This window comes from Cynoglossus semilaevis, chromosome 6 (assembly GCF_000523025.1).
Source record: "Cynoglossus semilaevis isolate Cse_v1.0 chromosome 6, Cse_v1.0, whole genome shotgun sequence".
Taxonomy (NCBI): domain Eukaryota; kingdom Metazoa; phylum Chordata; class Actinopteri; order Pleuronectiformes; family Cynoglossidae; genus Cynoglossus; species Cynoglossus semilaevis.
In genome coordinates, this window is record NC_024312.1 from 11,165,052 (window position 1) to 11,183,391 (window position 18,340).

At 38.5% G+C, this 18,340-nt stretch overlaps 2 protein-coding genes across 2 annotated transcripts; both read right to left on the reverse strand.

The window, feature by feature from the left end:
- Positions 1 to 208: 208 nt before the first annotated feature.
- On the reverse strand, positions 209 to 8,643 carry LOC103380136 (uncharacterized). The gene is made up of 5 exons (XM_008311957.3): positions 8,015 to 8,643; positions 5,499 to 5,675; positions 3,313 to 3,522; positions 2,864 to 3,077; positions 209 to 2,345 (listed from the first exon to the last, which is right to left on the reverse strand). The coding sequence occupies exons 1-5, from the start codon at positions 8,483 to 8,485 to the stop codon at positions 2,167 to 2,169; spliced, it is 1,251 nt and encodes a 416-aa protein (XP_008310179.1). The 5' UTR covers positions 8,486 to 8,643; the 3' UTR covers positions 209 to 2,166.
- A 4,030-nt stretch (positions 8,644 to 12,673) lies between these two features.
- prpf18 (PRP18 pre-mRNA processing factor 18 homolog (yeast)) lies at positions 12,674 to 18,258 on the reverse strand. Its single transcript, XM_008311945.3, has 10 exons — positions 18,052 to 18,258; positions 17,491 to 17,568; positions 16,385 to 16,486; positions 16,192 to 16,305; positions 15,931 to 16,077; positions 14,781 to 14,849; positions 14,454 to 14,594; positions 13,933 to 14,004; positions 13,702 to 13,857; positions 12,674 to 13,174 (listed from the first exon to the last, which is right to left on the reverse strand). Exons 1-10 carry the CDS (start codon positions 18,118 to 18,120, stop codon positions 13,094 to 13,096), a joined length of 1,029 nt encoding a protein of 342 aa, XP_008310167.1. The 5' UTR covers positions 18,121 to 18,258; the 3' UTR covers positions 12,674 to 13,093.
- Positions 18,259 to 18,340: the final 82 nt, after the last annotated feature.

Below are 18,340 nucleotides of genomic sequence, written 5' to 3' on the forward strand. Positions count from 1 at the left end.
CTCAGTTAAACAGAAATTCAACCAAGTGCCTAACAAAAAAGTACAAATGCTTTTCTTAGGTTACAGTAAATCAAAAAATATATATACTATCAGAACTCCAACCATCTCCATGCACCTTATTACACCTATGAATCTGCCCTGGATTATTTCTCTTTTCTGTTTGTTCAATTCTCCACTATCTCTCTCCATTACATGTGCAAAACATCTCAGCAAGTTGTTTAGACCTAACCCTGAGCTTCATGGTCACTGCAGCTGAATAAAGAGAAAGGAGGGAGAGCATTACCCGGCTTTCAGGATTACTATAAGCAGCACGCACTTCGAACACTGAGTTTACTGAGGTGCATGAAATTACGACATCATATGTCCTAGAAATGAAACAGTAAGACACGCCAATACAACCAATGACAGGAAATAAAAACACAGCTCAATTACAAGCAGGAATTACAGCAGGTTGGATTGTCAATCCTTATTCACTGTTAGGATCTCTCGAGTAAAGGCCGTTTTGCCTGAGGTGGTGAAGTTAGTCTTTATTGACAGGTTAAAAGGAACATGACGTCATTATCTTTAGCACAGTCTCCTTTTTATAATCTTAATCTTAAAGGGTATTATTTAAGTCACTTAGATTCTCTGTAGAAAAGAAAATATGAAAAGAAAATGTACAGTGTGATGCCAACAGAAATCCCCAAAAATAGTGATCACACAAAAAAAGCCACTTTAAATACCTTTATTTATTACATTAGTACAATATTATCATACAAAACAAAAACAAACAAAACAAAACAAATGCTTGATTTAAAAGAAAAAGGTATATTAATGTCACATTTTTGGGCTTTTTAGCATCATTTTATAAAGACATTGAATGAGCAATGTCCAAGTGATGGCCTCACGTAGGTTAAAAGTTTGTCCCAAAATACAACCAAATACAACGAAGGGCAAAAAGTTTCCAAAAAACCACAAAGGAAAGAAAGTGAATGTAGCACACTGCGATGTATGTTGTGAATGTAAACAGAGACGTCGTCAGTATATGGCACCGTGTGACAAAGTATTCCTCCACTCCACTAGACAACTTGCTCCTGTATGAACTAGTTGGTGAGTTTTAACTGTGTACGTGGGAATGATGGAACAAGGTTTTTGTAATACGTTTTTGGGAGATGGCAACCTAACCACAAAACATAGCAGGTCAAGGACATCCTAAACTGAGTACCCCCAGATGTTGGACAACTTATGCAGTGAGATGCACTTTAATTTCTAATAGACCTAACCTTATCCTGAAGAAGAAATAAATTCTTCATGTTAAAATTTCTAAATGTAATCTCGTAGACAAAGCAACTCTTACCGTCTTCAGCGGCCTTGCAACAGTATCTGTCTCTTATACAAACATGTGAGGAATTATCACTTACATGTTTACATAATACTGGATGCCATTGTTGTAATCAGTGTTGTTAGGGCATAAGATTTTCGCTGCAAATGGCTTCTCTAGTGGCGTTAGCTGGGGCTAAGATGTTTTAGCCAGTAGGCAGTCTGGATGAAATCCAAACAGATCTTCTTCTTTCCAGCTCCTTTCTCTCTTTAAAGTTTTAAATCCAAAATGTTGCCAGATATCTACCTAGAGTCCCAGCACTCTCCGCAGCACTCACATGGACACAGCAAAACAAAGAATTTGTCACGTACTAAATTCCTATATTTTCTCGGCACTTGAAGTGTAAAGCACTTGGGGTGGTCATCAGCACTACAACTATAAGTATCTATAAGATGACAGAAAAAAAAACTCTTATTCAATAAACAGAGAACAGAACCAAATATTGTGGTTGAGTAAACATCGATCACCTTTTGTTTTGTCTATTTTTTTTAAAATGTTTTTCTTTAACCAGCGCAAGTCTGTTATGGCAGATAGTCCACCATGCAAGCACATGTGTGGAGTCTTGGAGCTTTGAAGTATTTACTATTTTACTACAAGAGATCAAAGTTACATTGTAGTAACAATCAAAGCATTTTATCAAGACAATACGTTTGCTCCTTGTATTATAAAAACTCAACGTCACAGAAACTTTTTACAACTCAGACTTACTATTATCACTGCTATTGGTCCATTAATGGTCGACAGACTTCTACCTATTAACACTGTTCACAGGTAGCATTGTGAATTAGGCAGCATGTATTTCTGGGTCATTGATACATTGTTTCAGCCAGTCCCGTCTGCCTGAAAGTTTCTTCCAACTGTCGAGAATGCTGCATCTTCTCTGACAGAGCCTTTAAAATGTCATTCTGGTCCACAGCAGTGGCTGTCCTGTAAATGAAGGAGCCCAGTGACTCCAGACCACGGATGCCTAAATTGACTCCACAACCTGGAGAAAATACAGAAACAGTAAAGGAAACATTGACATCTTGTAAATAATAACATAAACCAGAAAACAACATTTGTAATATACAGCACATACACATACACACCTACAGTGTGCGTAGACCATTCTAAAGCTATATCCCTTCTGTCAGGGGGGCCCCAACCCTTGATCTGTGGACTAGGGTCATTTGGTACAAGGCCACAGACAATAAATAAATAATTTACTTCTTCTATAGAGAATACAGTTACAGTGGTCCCTCTCCTATCGAGTTGCGTTCCAAGACCCACTGCGAAAAGGGTAAATCTGCGAAGTAGAGGTGAGATAGTTTTTATATTATTTACATATACATTTACCCTCCTAACCTCCCCCACACTGTTATCAACCCTCCTTAGATGCTGACCTGTCGGCTATTGGCTATTGGCTTTCCTACACCATTCCTTCAAAAGTTTATACTGATGTGTTTACAATGTTTTGTGGTCAATGTTGCATTCATATGTAAGTGAAACTTTACAGATACATACCTGTGTCAAAGTTGAGGACACGTGCTGCCTCCCCCTCCACAATAACTGCCACGTTGTCCCCTTCGATATAGGCAGCACTGATGCGCCTGTGTGACAACTGAATCTCAAAGAGACGCCGGCTGCACTGCATGTGGTGGCACGTCATATCACTGAGACGAGGCTCTATATCAGTCTTACAGGCGTTGAAGGACTGGTGGAAAATGGTCTTCATGATCTGGGCAGCCAAAGAAAAGAGAGAGCGTTACAGATGTTCAGGCATCTCTACAGTATATGTGGCCGAGGCATTGACTGGCGATTTGTCCAGGATGTCATATACAGATATAATTACCAATTTATTCTGATCAAAACAATGACTTAGAAATATTGCTCCCGATCTTTAGCATCTCTCAGGTTTAAAAAATATATATTTTAACACTGGTGAAGAATTATGATTAAAAAGGAAGACTCACAGAGGAGTTGGCTGTGTGCCTAAGGAATCGGACCATCTTGCTGTCAGAAGTGGGGCACACCAGGGCCATGTAGCGGTTTCTGAAGGTGCCATAGATCTTTAGGTGAAAGCCAGGTTTGGCCGTCGGGTTGCGTTGCTCTCGCAGAGCCTCCACTCCGTACGCTGACAGGTCAAAGTAGAGACTGTGGGCACGGATCTCAGGAGTGGGAACCTAAAGTGGAAGAAAGGTACAAAGAGGTACAGATACAAAAAGAATAAATGTAAGATTTTTGGATTGAGTTTTGAAAAAAAAATATTACCAAATGTTCCAAACAAAGTAACCAAAAAAAATCACTTTGTTTTGGCAATGTAATATAGCCATTCCTGGTAGCTCAGTTTATTCAGGCACGGAACCACCATTAGGAGGAAACAGAAGGTGGCCGCATAGTGGATGGGTAAGGTAATACATAAATGTTCAAATTAAAAAATTAAAAAAAAAAATTGTACTATATTGATCCCATATTTGGGAAATTGTTGCTGTCTTAGCAGCAGATATGCTGTTAACAGGCTGTCCACAGCAGGCGCCAAGCATGTGGTTCCTCTGGGTATCAAACCCAGGACCCTCTGCTCTCTGCTCTGTGAGATTATAGACACTCCTTAGTTCTTTCTATTAAAAACAGAACCAGTAACCTTAATCATAAAGAGTGAAAACTGAACATGACTCCTCAGTATTATCTAAACTGTCGCTTGAGTTGAGATAAAAGACTTGTTTTCATTTGTTGTGTCATTTTGGCAGTTGCTCTCTTTTTCCACCCAAACCAGAATTAATCAATTCTCTGTTTGGTGACAAAAACTAGCCGAAGGGCATGAAACAGCATTTATAGCAGAAATGAGAGATAGTGAGAAGAGTGGGCAGAAAGACTATAGGGCTGAACACACAATTACCCCGAGCTGAATTTAATCACTGCAGGAAACTGCAGTTACACGGAAGAGAAGACGATATAAGGCGCCCAGAGACAGACGTGTATACTTTTTATTAAATTAATTTTCTACAGTGAAAACAACAAGAACACATAGCAAGATCTAAATGTTCTTTGTAATTTTTTTTCTTGACAACCTGGGAAGAACATTGTGTACACTATTTAAGACATATCAAAACACCATTCCATACTATGTCATAATAATTTAAGTGAGGCGAGATGCATAAGCCAAAGCAAATATTAGCCTTATCTTCAACATAGAGTTAAGGAGGACTTTTTAATTTGCCCACACACTCTGCTAGCTCTCACTGACATCCACCGACTAGGAGATCAAGGTTATCACGAGTAAGAGATATTTGTAAGAAGTGGAGGCCAGAGGCCGCTTTAGAGCACATAAACAGATGAATACACCACAGGGTCGCGGTAGGAGCAGTTAGCAGAGGAGGGGCTGAAGGAGGAACCTTGACGAGACTCGAATACATCAAGGCTCAGGGACAAGCAAGAGTAAAGGTCGCTGCTGCTGCTGGTGGCCCAATCAGGCTTTTAAGACTAATGCAGGAGGCATTTGTAGTCCCACAAGGAAAACCCCACAATGCTGATCATCAGCTTAGTCAGAACCAAAAAATCTAAATTAAAAATATGCGCACACTCATCAAAGCTGCTTAAAATCACACAGACTTGTCAGCTCATAGTGGACTTATACGGTTATCCCCGTATTGCACCAAGCCAGCACTGAGACCTGACGTTCATTTTTTGGAAGTAAACAAGACCATTTTCATGTTGGAACTATTTAGTACAAGGGGGTTTACCAAATACAGGAAACATTTTGTTAGGTTCAAAATATGATGTAAATGCTTGCCTCTCAAAATAGGGTGTATAGGCTTTGCAGGCACGTCCTTCTGTGCAGCCTTGAAAAAGAAAGGAATAAAAGGCAAGATGAATAGGAGAGAGCCAGTCATTTTTATTTAATTAACTCTGAGCTGAGGAAGACTGCTGTGAGAACAAGTTGAATCCAAAGAAGGTATATGTACCTATGTATGTAATCATATACATACATCAAATATATATATATATATATACATATATGTATCACATATACATATAAGCCATATATACAGTACATATATATATTTATTTATGTATTTATTTATTTATATTTTTTCAAGGTATGTTTGCCCCCACACAGCGCACACTAATGGAACTTCATATAAGTACTGTATAAACCTACCTGACGCTGGTCTAGTCTCTCTATAGTTGCATTTGCTCCATAGGCGTGGCATGACTCCATCACGTAATCGGAGTTGATCCCCAGCACGGAACAGGAGTCACCACACGACCCATCAGCCACCACAATTACATCTGGCCATTCATTGCGAGGGATGTGACGCAGATAGTACTCTGTAAACTGAAAAAATATTCATGATTTATTTAAAAATACTTTACATACTTTATACTTATTGTAAACAGAGGTAAACGCTAAATATACATGTGAAGAAGATGTTAAAAATGATTGTGTGTGTTGCCATAAACCTTTGATAATAATCAGGGAAACAAATACTTAAACTATGAATGCAACTGGATAGAACCCATGTGAAAACACAACTACATCAAATAATAGTAATAGTTTTCTTTAAAGACATCATCATATTGACAGAGTAAGAAATACACAGACACACACGTCCAACAATGCTGGTGTAACTCTCCATACATTACTTTTGCAGCTTTAGCTAATGGAGAGTTACCTCCATTTGACAGTTTCATCCTCCAGGACGGACTGCACGTAGACGCTTTGCTCAGGTAGCTTCAGCATTATACAAAAAGGACTTCCAAAAATGTCATATTTTTAAGGAATAATTTAATCACCATGCTTAATCACCAGTTTAGAGCTTTTTCATCAATATTTGATCCTTTCCACTGCAGTTTAATGAAATTCCAGTTTGACCTTTGAAGGCTTGGTGGGTCAAAACAAAGCCATCCAATGCAGAGGCCCTGTTTAAAGGAGAGGAAATGAGAAGTGCAGGAGTGCTAAGTGCAGCTGGAGTTTCATCTGATCAAACTTCCTCTTGACCTTCCATCTCACTGACTTTGTTGAGTCATTGTGAAAAAGTCACAGAAAAGTCAAAAATGAGCATTGAACAGTGGAGGGAAAACACTCTGGAAAGTTAATGGGAGGGGAGAGAGAAACTCTCTCACAATGTGTTCTATAAAAGGACTGCCACTATGACCTCTGGGATGCCATGGTTCAGTGAAGGTTTTGAGCCATGGCAGTCACTGTGTGCATTTACTGTATGTGTTCTTGACAGACCTGTTCAACAGGCGAACTTCATTTTACATTTACATTGTTTTTGCTCTGACAGCATACTGTACATTATTATTATTATTATCACTTTCTTTAATATTACATATTAGCAGTTAATCAAACAAAGAATAGGTCTTTATCTTTGTGTAATGCATACACTGACTTTGTTTTCTAAACGCAGGCACCTGAACCGGTTTGTAATTAGCATCAATGCAGTTGCTTATAGGAGACTCTTTCACACAATAGGTCCTAATAGCTGTGGCTGTTGCTTACTGTCATCATAAGCATTTTGATTATTTACATACACTTGTGGGTATTTGTATAGGCAAGGCGTGTATGCAATGATCCTGTGCAGCTGCTTTTATTTTTTATATATTTGTAGTCTATTTTTAGGCTATTCTAAACACCTAAATTGTGCAATTGTTGTTACTGTTTTAGCAGAGTGGTTCCCAACCATTTTGGCAACCCCAGACATTTTTATTCAGTCACGTGATCGCAGCCATCAATCAAGATGTTCCAGCTCAGAGATTCTTATATGCTGCATTTCATTTGAACTTGATTCATATTCCTGTGGGTGAGTTGAAGGTACAGTTGTTGAAGCTTAGATGTGGTGTTTTTAATCAAATTTTTTTTTTTTTAAAACTAACATGTTTTGAAACTGCTATTAAAAAATGTTTTTATCAGTACTTTTTTATCAACTACTAGACATTGCAGGTGGACCCCAAGGTTGAAAAACACTGATTAAGAAGATATTGACACAGTGCAATAAAAAGCTCTCCACCTGTGTTTGTTGTCGACCTCACCATCTGGTCATGTTCTTCTACAACAGCTAACAACAGAGTAAATGCCAATTAAAATAGGTTAATAAATGCACAGTTTGTCCTTTAAATTAAAATATAATCAGTGAGTGGCAGCTTTTCCTGCATGTGGTTGTGCAATTGGTCACAGCTGAATCAAACTACATCTTTAACAGTTGGCATTTAAGTTTGTTACTTAAATGTATTTGTAAAATTTAAGCCATCGTTTGTATTGTCTGTGTTTTAATTTGTAAAATGTAATTTATTGTACTATCTATTACTTTTTAAAGCTCTCTTATTGTAGCCAATAGCGTTGACAATTAACCCAGAGACACGGATGGAATGAATGAATGAATGAATGAATGAAACGTAACGCAGCATATTGTACAATGCTGTAAATGCTTAACAATAGACTGGGAAAAAACGGATTGGATTAAGGTGGTGAAAAATGAATATCTGACAATAATGTTGAAAAGGATATCGTAATTTTTCAATTTTTTATTTGTTTGTTTGTTTGCTTGTTTGTTTGTTTGGGTGGAGGGTGCGAAAAAGAAGTTTGGAAACCAACCCATTTATAAAGCTACATCGATTTTGAGATTCTATCATATTTTCTCCCCGTCTTTAACATGGTTTTTGTGTTGGCGGTACCTTGGTTCCCAGCTGCACCTTGACTTCCACCTTCTGCTTCGTCTGCTCCAGGATGCTGAGCAGGTACTCCTGGAACACGCCTATCCTGGTGAAGAAGTGCTCGTTGTGCCAACAGCCCTCCATGTTATCGAAGTCCACTCCGAGTCCCAGCAGAAACTTTACGCTCCGTGAATCCAGGGCAATTTGCTGTGGTCGGCAGATGAGCGCGGTTCGGTACCTCTCGTCCAGCACGGTCAGTTTTAACACCTTCCCGGTGCGTACGGCTACCAGAGCGGCCGTCAGCCCCACGGGTCCAGAACCCACAATGAGCACCGAGATCCTGGCCCGCCACTGCCGGATTCCGTCCACGCTCACTTTCACCAGCACGTACACAGCCACGGCCAGCAGGGTGCTCAGAGCCGTGTCATAGGCCACCGCGCTGTACTTCTCCTCCGCGCTCCCTGCGCTCTTCTTCGCCTGAAGGACGTCCATTCCGAGGACGAATGATACGAGGATGTCCGCTCCGATCTAATTCTATTAGCTACCACTGAGCACAGTTTGTCATTATTCTGTCATCGACATCAAACCGTGGAGAAGGGAACAAGAAGAACTAAGAGCTGTGCACAGACTGAGAAGAAGAGGCGGCTGCTGAGACAGAGAGAGAGAGAGAGAGACAGACAGAGAGAGGGGGGAGAGAGAGAGGGGGGTTTACAATCCTATCAGCACAAGTTGTGTGTTTTTTAGAAATTATCATTTAAATCATCATTAAATTATAATTATAATAACGATATAATTATATAAATATATTTATAGGAAACTAGTTAAAATGGCAGACCTTAAAAATGAGTAATAATACAATTAACGATGTTTTTTAAAAAGTTTCCGTCCACTGACATCAGATGTTGATGCTATTTCTATCATTTCTATATTCCACAGTCAGTTGATTACGTCTATTACTGGAACATGGTTTTGTTTGGTTTGTCCATCTGTTCTTAGAGAAAAGAAATGTTTCAGTACAAGATGCACTTAGAGATGAGTGTCGTGTGTGTGGGTGGTGTTGTATAAATATATGAATCAGATAAAAACTGAATGAAGTAATAAATCAGAGAATAGGTTTCAGATAGGCAGAGATCCAGAGAAGCGAAAGATACACACACACAGAGAGAGAGAGAGAGAGAGAGAGAGAGATGGACAGAGGGAGGGGAAAAGAGTGACAAGCCATGTCTTCAATTGTAATTGGTTTCCAGCTCTGCTCAGGTGCCTGGCAACGATCAAACAGCTCAGTCGGTCCAGGTTAAAAGAAAAGTGTAGCTCTATTTATAGCTAATCCCTACAAGCTGGCAGGCAAACATGGACAAGCTATTTTCACGAATATTAAGTTACCTCAAAGGGATCGTGTGAAAAGAAGCAATGAGTTCAATCATTTTATAATGTCACCACCGAGCTCGCCCTGTAAAACCAAACCGTCTTCAAACGCTAGACAAATGAAGATGAATTACAAACTGGTGTGATGAATGACATAGACCTAAACCAAGGATTTAAACATAAAGTACAAGTATTGTTAAAATATTTTGAAGAACCTTGTATGACTATTCTTATGTTTAAATTGATTGCAAATGTTTTTCTTTCTGCTATAGTTATCACTCTTACAACACATGCAAATTTTCTATATAATATCTTTGATCCCACTGGGGCCAGATGACCAGATTTTTCTTTTATTTCTTAGTGTGATAATATATGCATTTAGACCACTACTTCTCAAATACTGGGGCGGGCCCCCTGAGGGGGGGTGGGGGGGGCGTGGTGAGGTGCCAGGGGCAGCGTGAGGGGCTTTCAATGGAATACTGCACGCTGGACATAAGTGTACCACTGCTGTAATGCTTGAATAATAACAAGCCTCCAGTCACTAGGTGGCAGCAACTCATAAAGTGGTTTGTACAAATTAAAAAAATGACATGTTATCAGGTTCTCAATAGTATTTCAATTCAAGGGGGTGTAGTGAAAACATTTCTGTCCCCAAAGGGGGATATGACAGAAAATAATTGATTTAGACAAAGGCTGCAGAGAAGCGTCATAATTTAAAGGTGTTAATGAGTGTGTCCCTCACTCCTATTCTAACACAGCTCTATGTCTAAACAAAGGTCACAGGAGTAGGTTTTCATCGGCCAGCTCTCATCTTACAGTCAGTAAGGGGAACCTAGTTGTGAGGCAAATAAAGGGAAACACACAACATAAGCAAAACATGTTTGAATACAGACATGTAGGGAGCTTACATGACCATCATGTGCTTAAACCAGGGGTGTCAAACATATGGTCCGTGGGCCAAACCAGGGCTGTTAGGGCTGTCAATCTGGCCCGCTTGATGAATTTTGAAAGAAACAAATCAGGGTGTTGCATCCATGTGGAGCCGAGGTATAAATACTACCTTTCCTCAATTGGAGGCCACGCCCTCAAGTGCTCTGGCTCGTCAGTTCTGGATTCAGTGTAGTTGTAACAAAAAGGCAACAGCAGCGCAAAACATCCCAGGACCAGAGAGAGAACAGATACCTGAGTACCTGATCAAGCCAAATAGTACTGTTAAGCTTCAGTGTTGTCAAGAAAGTGACAGTAACAAAAAAGGTTTGCTGTATAAGAAATAAAACAGTACACAAGTAGCAAAACATTTGTACTGTTTAGTGAAGCAGAGATACAGCTGAGAAGGAAAAACAGCAAAAATCAAGAGTGCAACATGCTAGTGAGTGTGTGGGTCATGCTAGTGAGTTGGGGGTTTTTGAGAGTAGAAAATAACTTTTTTTTTCAGAGCTGAGGAATGAGGAAAGCAACCTTTTCTTCATCAGCTGTGAAGAATAGGAGAGATGGAGTTGATCAGGTACATGATAAGGTCAAAGGTCAGTCTGCAGTTGTTTGTACTGTAAGAACTGCAAGGACCATTAGTTCTGCTGTATCTGATAGATCTGGACAAGGCATATGATAGGGTTCAAAGAGAGGAACTGTGGCACTGTATGAAGGAATCAGGAGTGGCCAAGGAGAATATGAGAGTGGTGAAAAAGATGTATGAGAACAGCAAGCCTTACCGCTGTGGTAAGGTGTGCAGACCAGGGATCAGACACAAGCCCATTGTTTTTGGTAGTAGTACTGGACAGAGTGACAGATGAGGTCAGGCACAAGGGTCCGCAAATGACTTTTAATCAAATAATCAACAATGCCTAGATCACACCTAGTCAACAGATGTGACCTAATACTTTACAATAATTTCTGAACTTCTGTTTCATTCATTCAGGCACTTCTCATTTCTTTCAACTACTGCCAACATTGGCTATGTGCTTTAAATGCAAACAAAACTTTGTTGTATTTTGAATCAAGTGCATCATTACTGTATAACCTGACAATGACGTTAAAGATAATGAAAAATACCTAATTCTATCTTAAGGACAGGTTGAGTCATGCCTTATGAGGTAAGCTCTGATGATAATGTTCTTTGCTCATTTGTCTTTTTGTGCTCTTTCAGCTTTTGTGAGCTGCGAAAGTGGAAAATCCATTCATGGTATTTGCATTACATAATGCCATGCTGTCCAGCTGAGTCATGGGCAGTGACGTGTGTAGAGCTGCCGACTGAAACTGGTAACGTGGGTTCACGGAGCTGAGTACACACTATGACTAGAATGAACACACCACATCTCCATGGTTACTGAGAAAACCTGCAATTGACGGGTTTCTTGAACTACAGACTTATGAAACACCTAAAACACTAGTGGATAAACGTTTGCGCTCAGGCACTAACGAGAATGGTAAAAGATTTGTGCTTTTAAAAGAACAAAATAAATTGAATCAAAGTATAACTTAGGACCTTTAAATTCATGAGAAAACACCTTAAAGCTGACAGAGTCTGTGTGAATACTCGCCCTCAGTTGTTAAGGTGGATCAGCTGGTTGCCAAGTGTCGCTAATGAAAGTGAGGACTGAAGAGCCATGAGCTGATGAAGACACCGTAAGCGATGCTACCTGGGTTAGCTGCTTTAGATAATGGTCTTTCTAATTGTAATTGGCCAACAGTGTTGAGAGGGGACAACTGCATAGGCAGAACGGACATAACGTTGCTATGGCAACTTCGTGCATCACCTTAGGTAGCCAACAACTGGCCAGTGTATGAATAGGCCTTATATGTTGCTGTAAGGATTGCATTTTCCACAAAATAGACATTGTTTTGATATAATGCATAGACTAACGGGACTGAATCTGAATTTGTATTGTGATGATACTTCTGCCATTCCCCTGCAATGCCCACATTTTCCCAAAAGATTGCATAGAGAAGGCTAAAACCAATTTAACATTTTAGCCTTCATGCATGACTTTTAGGCTTTTTTAGGCTTGTTATCATTCATGCATTACAGCAGTGGTACACTTATGTCCATATAAGTGCCATATTCCATTGGAAGCCCCTCACGCCGCCCTCTGGCTCACACTGATATTTTATCAGCGACTAAACCAAAAGTCATAATCACTTCATAAAATGGGCAGTAACGTTTCTCTGCGCAGTAGAAGTATTTAGACAAGAACACACCAAGCTGCTCATCACCGGTAACAGGCACTGTAGGAATATCAGTCAAAGATTCCCTGTAATGGTCATTTCTTATATTTAAAACACTGGACACGTGACATGTTAGAGACATAACACAACAGCTAATTTTTTAACACAAAGCACTTTAATATCACCCATGTAATAAAACTTACACTATTAGATATTTTTCTACAAATTGAATGCATGCTGAAAAAAGCTGATATAAAGGGTAATAATTCCAGCCCATAAAATAAAACAAAATGTATAAGTTCCTCCGAACATAATAAAAACATGTTCATTGTGAGAAAATAACGTGTGAACTGAGACAGTTTTCTTCAGAAATATCAGTCAAGATATCCTGCTTGCGTTATTCTGACTGTACAACCTCACCAAAATTTAATTTAATACATGTGATTCCCAGTGAAATCCATCTGTGCTTTAAGACAACTTTCTTTAATGATCCTGCTTTGGTGAGAGTAAAAGCCACCACTGAATTGCTTTGACAAATGTTAACAATGAAGTGTGAATCAATGAACCTGACAATTAGAGAGCATTGTACTCCACACACTTAGAAGGATCTGTGGAGAAATGTTTCTGGCAGATAGTCATTAGCCTCTTAAGACCCTGTAAAAAAAGAAGAAGAATTAAATGAGAAAATCAAGCAGACATAATAATAATAATAACAATATTAACAATAATGACAATAATAATTTGAAATTCATTGATCCCACACTTGGGAAATTCTTGTGTTGTGTGCAAAGCATTTTCTACTACTGTGATTATTCTAGTATTAATATTTGTAAACTAACAAGATGTTAACTGAAGATTTTACAGTGAAAAACAGTAGTAAGAAGTGATACTAGCAGTTTTAAAAAACTAAAAAATACATAAAATATTTGTTAATTCAATACCCATTAATATATGAAGGTTGTAATCACACCAGGGAATGACACGGTTGTACTGCACCCAGTGCGATTGCCCCCTAAATTACGGATTCAAAGATGATTTTGGAAATTCACCTAATTAAGTTTTTTTTCCTTACTCAGAGGACTCTTGCTTTTGTTTAGTTGCTGGATACTGAATCTTATTACAACATCTGAAAAACAAATCACACTGAATGGAAGGACAGGAAGACAGAACCACAGCCTCACCTGAATATACTTTCTTTGTGTTTCATCGTTGAGAACATGAGCTACGTGTTTGGAGAAAATCTTTTCTCGTCCAGTACGGGCGTGGATACCCACCATGGTCACACCAATGGGCCAAGGGGCATTTCCAATGGCCATCTGGAGATAGGCATCGTTTGCCTACAACAAAAACGACAGGTTAATGGAAAAAAAATTATCTAGGAAATGTACGTATATTTTTTATCTATAACATACCTTGACGTATTCTCTCTCCAACATGAATTTGATGATATCTGTGATTGACTCTTTGATGTCGGCTGACAAACTCTAGAGAAGAAGAACAGCAGTAGAAGGCAAACAGATATTACACATTACACAAAACTTATTAGGAAACAAAGGTATGGCTTGATCTGATACCTAGGATTGGTATTGGTCCGATTGAAAAAAAAAGAACATAGTCTACAACAGGTATGGGCAAACTAAGGCCCGGCGGCCGATATTTTATTTATATTATCATTATATTTCTGCCTTTTCCCTGCAACACCCACGTTTCCCCAATAGATGGCATCGAAAATGATAAAGGCAATTTAGCCTTTATACATGACTTTTTTACATGTCATTTATCTCAGTTCACACGAACGCTCCATCTATCTGCTCCTGACTCGGCCCCCCGTTCAATTTTAGGACAATTGTGGCCCGCGAGTCAAAACGTTTGCCCACGCCTGGTCTTCAAAATAAAACAGAAATAAAGATTTCACACACAGTAAAAACAATACCTTCTTTCTGAGTTTCCTAAAAAGTGGCTTGAGATAAGACTCTGTCTGAGAGTGTGTAGCACTGGCCAGTTTGCCCTGAACACTCCGCTTAACATGGTCCTCTCGACTGTTGAGATCCTTGGCCCAAACACCAAGAAGAAACTAGAAAAAAAACAACATATGATATCAATATCAATATGATATCACTGGTTAATTCCCTCAAATTAGTATTAAAGTATTGTTATTATTTATTTTCCTGAATGCAATCCAATAGCCTTTTAACAGCAATAAGACATGTCATTCTGTCTTACCCTCAAAACTTTGTCGATAACATCCAATAAGACTTACCCTCAAAACTTTGTCGATAACATCCTGGTCTCCATTATCATCTCCTCTTCCCAAAGTTTCACCCAGAACCTTTGGTAAAGGGTTTTGATAAAAACAAAAACCAACCGTTAGCTTTAAAGACTAAATTAATTAAACATGAACTGTGTCATATCATGTTATAACCGAGTAAATACAATAATTTCCTGTGATTTCTATTAACTTAACTGCCTGATCGTGGTTTCAAAATTTTGACTCAGTTTTCAAATTTCTACGTCACATACTCATTTATGTGTTTCTTATTTTGTATTCAGTTTAATATCAAAGGTTCACGCATTCAAATACTGTTTTTTGGTAGTAATAATGTAAGAAACCAAGCTGATACTGCAGAAAAAACAATTTGCTTTAACTGCACAATTATGTTTACAATGATACATGCATTCTGTGTATCTGAATGGTGCAGTATTTTTATGAGATGTAGCATTAAGTGTAAATTATTTCAAGTAAATAGCTAAAATGATCTAAATCCGTAATTCTTAATCTTGACAAAGGACAGTATTGGTAATTAACTGTAGACACTAGAGGTATTACTGTTATTTGGGCTTAGTTACAATACAGTCTTGCACCACTCGGTGGCAGTAATGTGACAGGTAGATGTTTAACATGCTTTAATACAAGGAAAGGAAAAACTGTGCCAGTCAGTAACCTGTAGCAAAGGTTTTTTGATAGTTTAAAAAAAAAATAAGACAACATAAATGTTGCCCACCTAAAAGGCAACACTTTGGAGTGTAATCCTGTTTTCAGTAAGTATAACTTTGTAAATGAGGCAAAGAAACAGAGCCAAGAATTCTAAAGGGGCATCTCGGAAAGTAAACAAGGTCTTTGCTTGTTTTTCTGAAACTGATTTATTTACTGAATACCAATCAAACCAAGAGTGAGAACAAAACAACGCAGTGTTCATATTTGAATGGGCCCCAGATATCGTACTAAAAAAGTTGGGCACCACTGCCCCCGCTGGATTAGACATTTTGGTTTAAATTTGTTTTTCTCTTAATCTCTCTTAATCTTACTTATATATTAACCTAAGTTTAATTCCAAAATAATCTTACTTATATATTAACCTAAGTTTCTGAGTGAAAAAATATCAATATAATAAATAATCTTGGAAACGTACCACCAGTTCTTCTATAGTTGTGTTCTCTTCATGTACTTTCAAGTCGTGCTGTGTGTCCACCTCTCCTGGTTCAGTACCTCCGACAATTTCATTCAGATACTGCTGGTCAATCTTGTCCATGGCTGCTTTGAGGTCATTCCTCAAACCCTAAGAGTGAACAGCAAATATATACTATAGTCAAAACAGTGTCCAGTAGTCTGCATGCTAAAATAATTTCATCAAATCATGCTTGGTTTGGAGAAGACCTGGATTCCCACCTACCTTGTTTACTTCAGGGGTCAGAATTTCAATTTTTCTTAGCCTCTGAAAGGCATCATAATCAGATTCTCCAAACAGTCGAATTGGTTCACCTCTTTCTCTAAGACGTCGAACCACCTAAACACAACAAATGATAAAGTGAAAAAGAAACAGAACACGCTCAGAGTGAAATGTACAACGATGCGCGTTGACTTGCCTCCTGTCGTGACAGAGTCATTGGCAGTTTTTCTTCTGTTAGTTCCATTTCCAATACTGGATTAGCCGAGGTGGACGAATCATCTTCGTCGGTGTTATCAGTCTTCAGTGAGAAAGATGACACGTATTTTTACACATTATTTAAAGTATGTATAGGTGACAAACTCAATGTCTAGTATGAAACATACAGTTTAATCTCTGCCTCCCGTTATGTTATTTTCAAAGCTGACTGTAAGAGACATGCAATTGTCCCGTAAAATTACGATCAAAGCAGCACAGTCTTAAAAAGACCAAACAAAACTAATAACAAAAGTCTTCAAACAAAGAAACAGAGAATTTCACTCAAAAAGAAAAAAAACTGCATTCATCAAAACAGAGTTTTTAGCTCAACATTTTCCATCTCGGTTTCACAGTGTGGACACCACACAGTGAGTGTCCCTCTCTGGCATGGTCGCTTCCTTCGGGTCCGCTTGTAGGCAGACTTGGGAAAGGGTTAGTAAAATAGCCAGCATGGATTATTATACAGATGTACTGGAGCAATGAGGTGGTTACTAAATGTCTCCATTTGATGATGCCATTACCTTTGTCCCAAATGCTTAATTGTAGTATTTTGCAATGATTTTCAATTATGATCATTTTATTTTCTGCAAAAAATAAGCTAAGCATTTTAACAATGTGCTATAATTGTCAAAATGGACCAAAGTAGGCATCTCTCTTGAGGTAATGTCCACACATTCATTCTACATGCTTTCAATAACAAAAAACCCTAAAGGTGACCAAAGCATTAGAAGCTTTAGGGACACCGTTCGTTTTAATGTCTTTGCCATGCATCCTTTTAGCTACTTTTACTATGCAATCCCATACCTGGCTCTCAGGAGTCTCACTCTGAACCTACAGATGCAGGCAGCAGAGGCAGGTTGGGGAAAAAAGCACAATAAACACGGGTAGAAACACGAATGTTCTGCAGACCACAAATGGCTGGCCTTCCTGCCACATCTTTACAATATTGGACTGAATATGAGATAAGATTAGACTGAATAATACCTTACAGATTAGGATATAACCTTTAGAGAGTTAAAAGAAGAGAGTAGTAACCGAAGTATTAACCTTATAGCCACATCTTTTAAAGTAGTCCTCTTGTTCCATGCGAGCAAGCTCTGATCTCTTGAAGAATTTTTTGTTGTCCTGGTAAAACAAAAACATAAAAACAATTTTAATTATGTATTTATAAAAATTCTGTATCAATACAACAGCCTATCCTGGTGATATTTTCCCGGATATCTATTATGCTGCACGTTGCTCACAATGTAGAACCACGAGTTAAAATTCCATCTTGAAGCATTATCATGTAATATTTCCCCTCGTGAGAATGTGAATTGCGATATATAAGGTACTGGTGTCAAAATGGCTTTGAGCATCCATATGAATGCAACAAATGTAATCCTGAGATGAACTATGTAGCCATTTCTAATTGTTGTTGAACCCAAATTGCGATGAAACCCCCAAATTAGATTAGCTTTGGTCGTTTTGCATTTCAATAACGAGTTTGTAATAGTGTATACAAAAATAATCAGATATTTTGAAATACATTTTCGCTTGTATAGAGGGCTTAATGTTATCATTAAGGCTAGCAAGCTAACGACACAAACAAGTGAGTCGGGATCTTACGTCCACGAGCTGTTTTTCTTCAATGTGTTTTCTTTTTCTGGCTATTTCAGCTTTAAGAATATCCATCATAAACACTTATGTTCGTTTTTCGTAACTAAAACTAATATAATATCCGTTTATACAAGATTAGTACATGCGCTGGAACCAGTTTGTGGCTGCGAGTCCGAGTTTCGATCCGGAAGTTTTCACAGTTCAGCCGGAAAATGCCCTGAAAACGTTTCAGTATAAGAGTCCCCACACCTCTCGTTTGAGTCTTTTAAATATAAATCAATAAAAAAAAAAAATAACA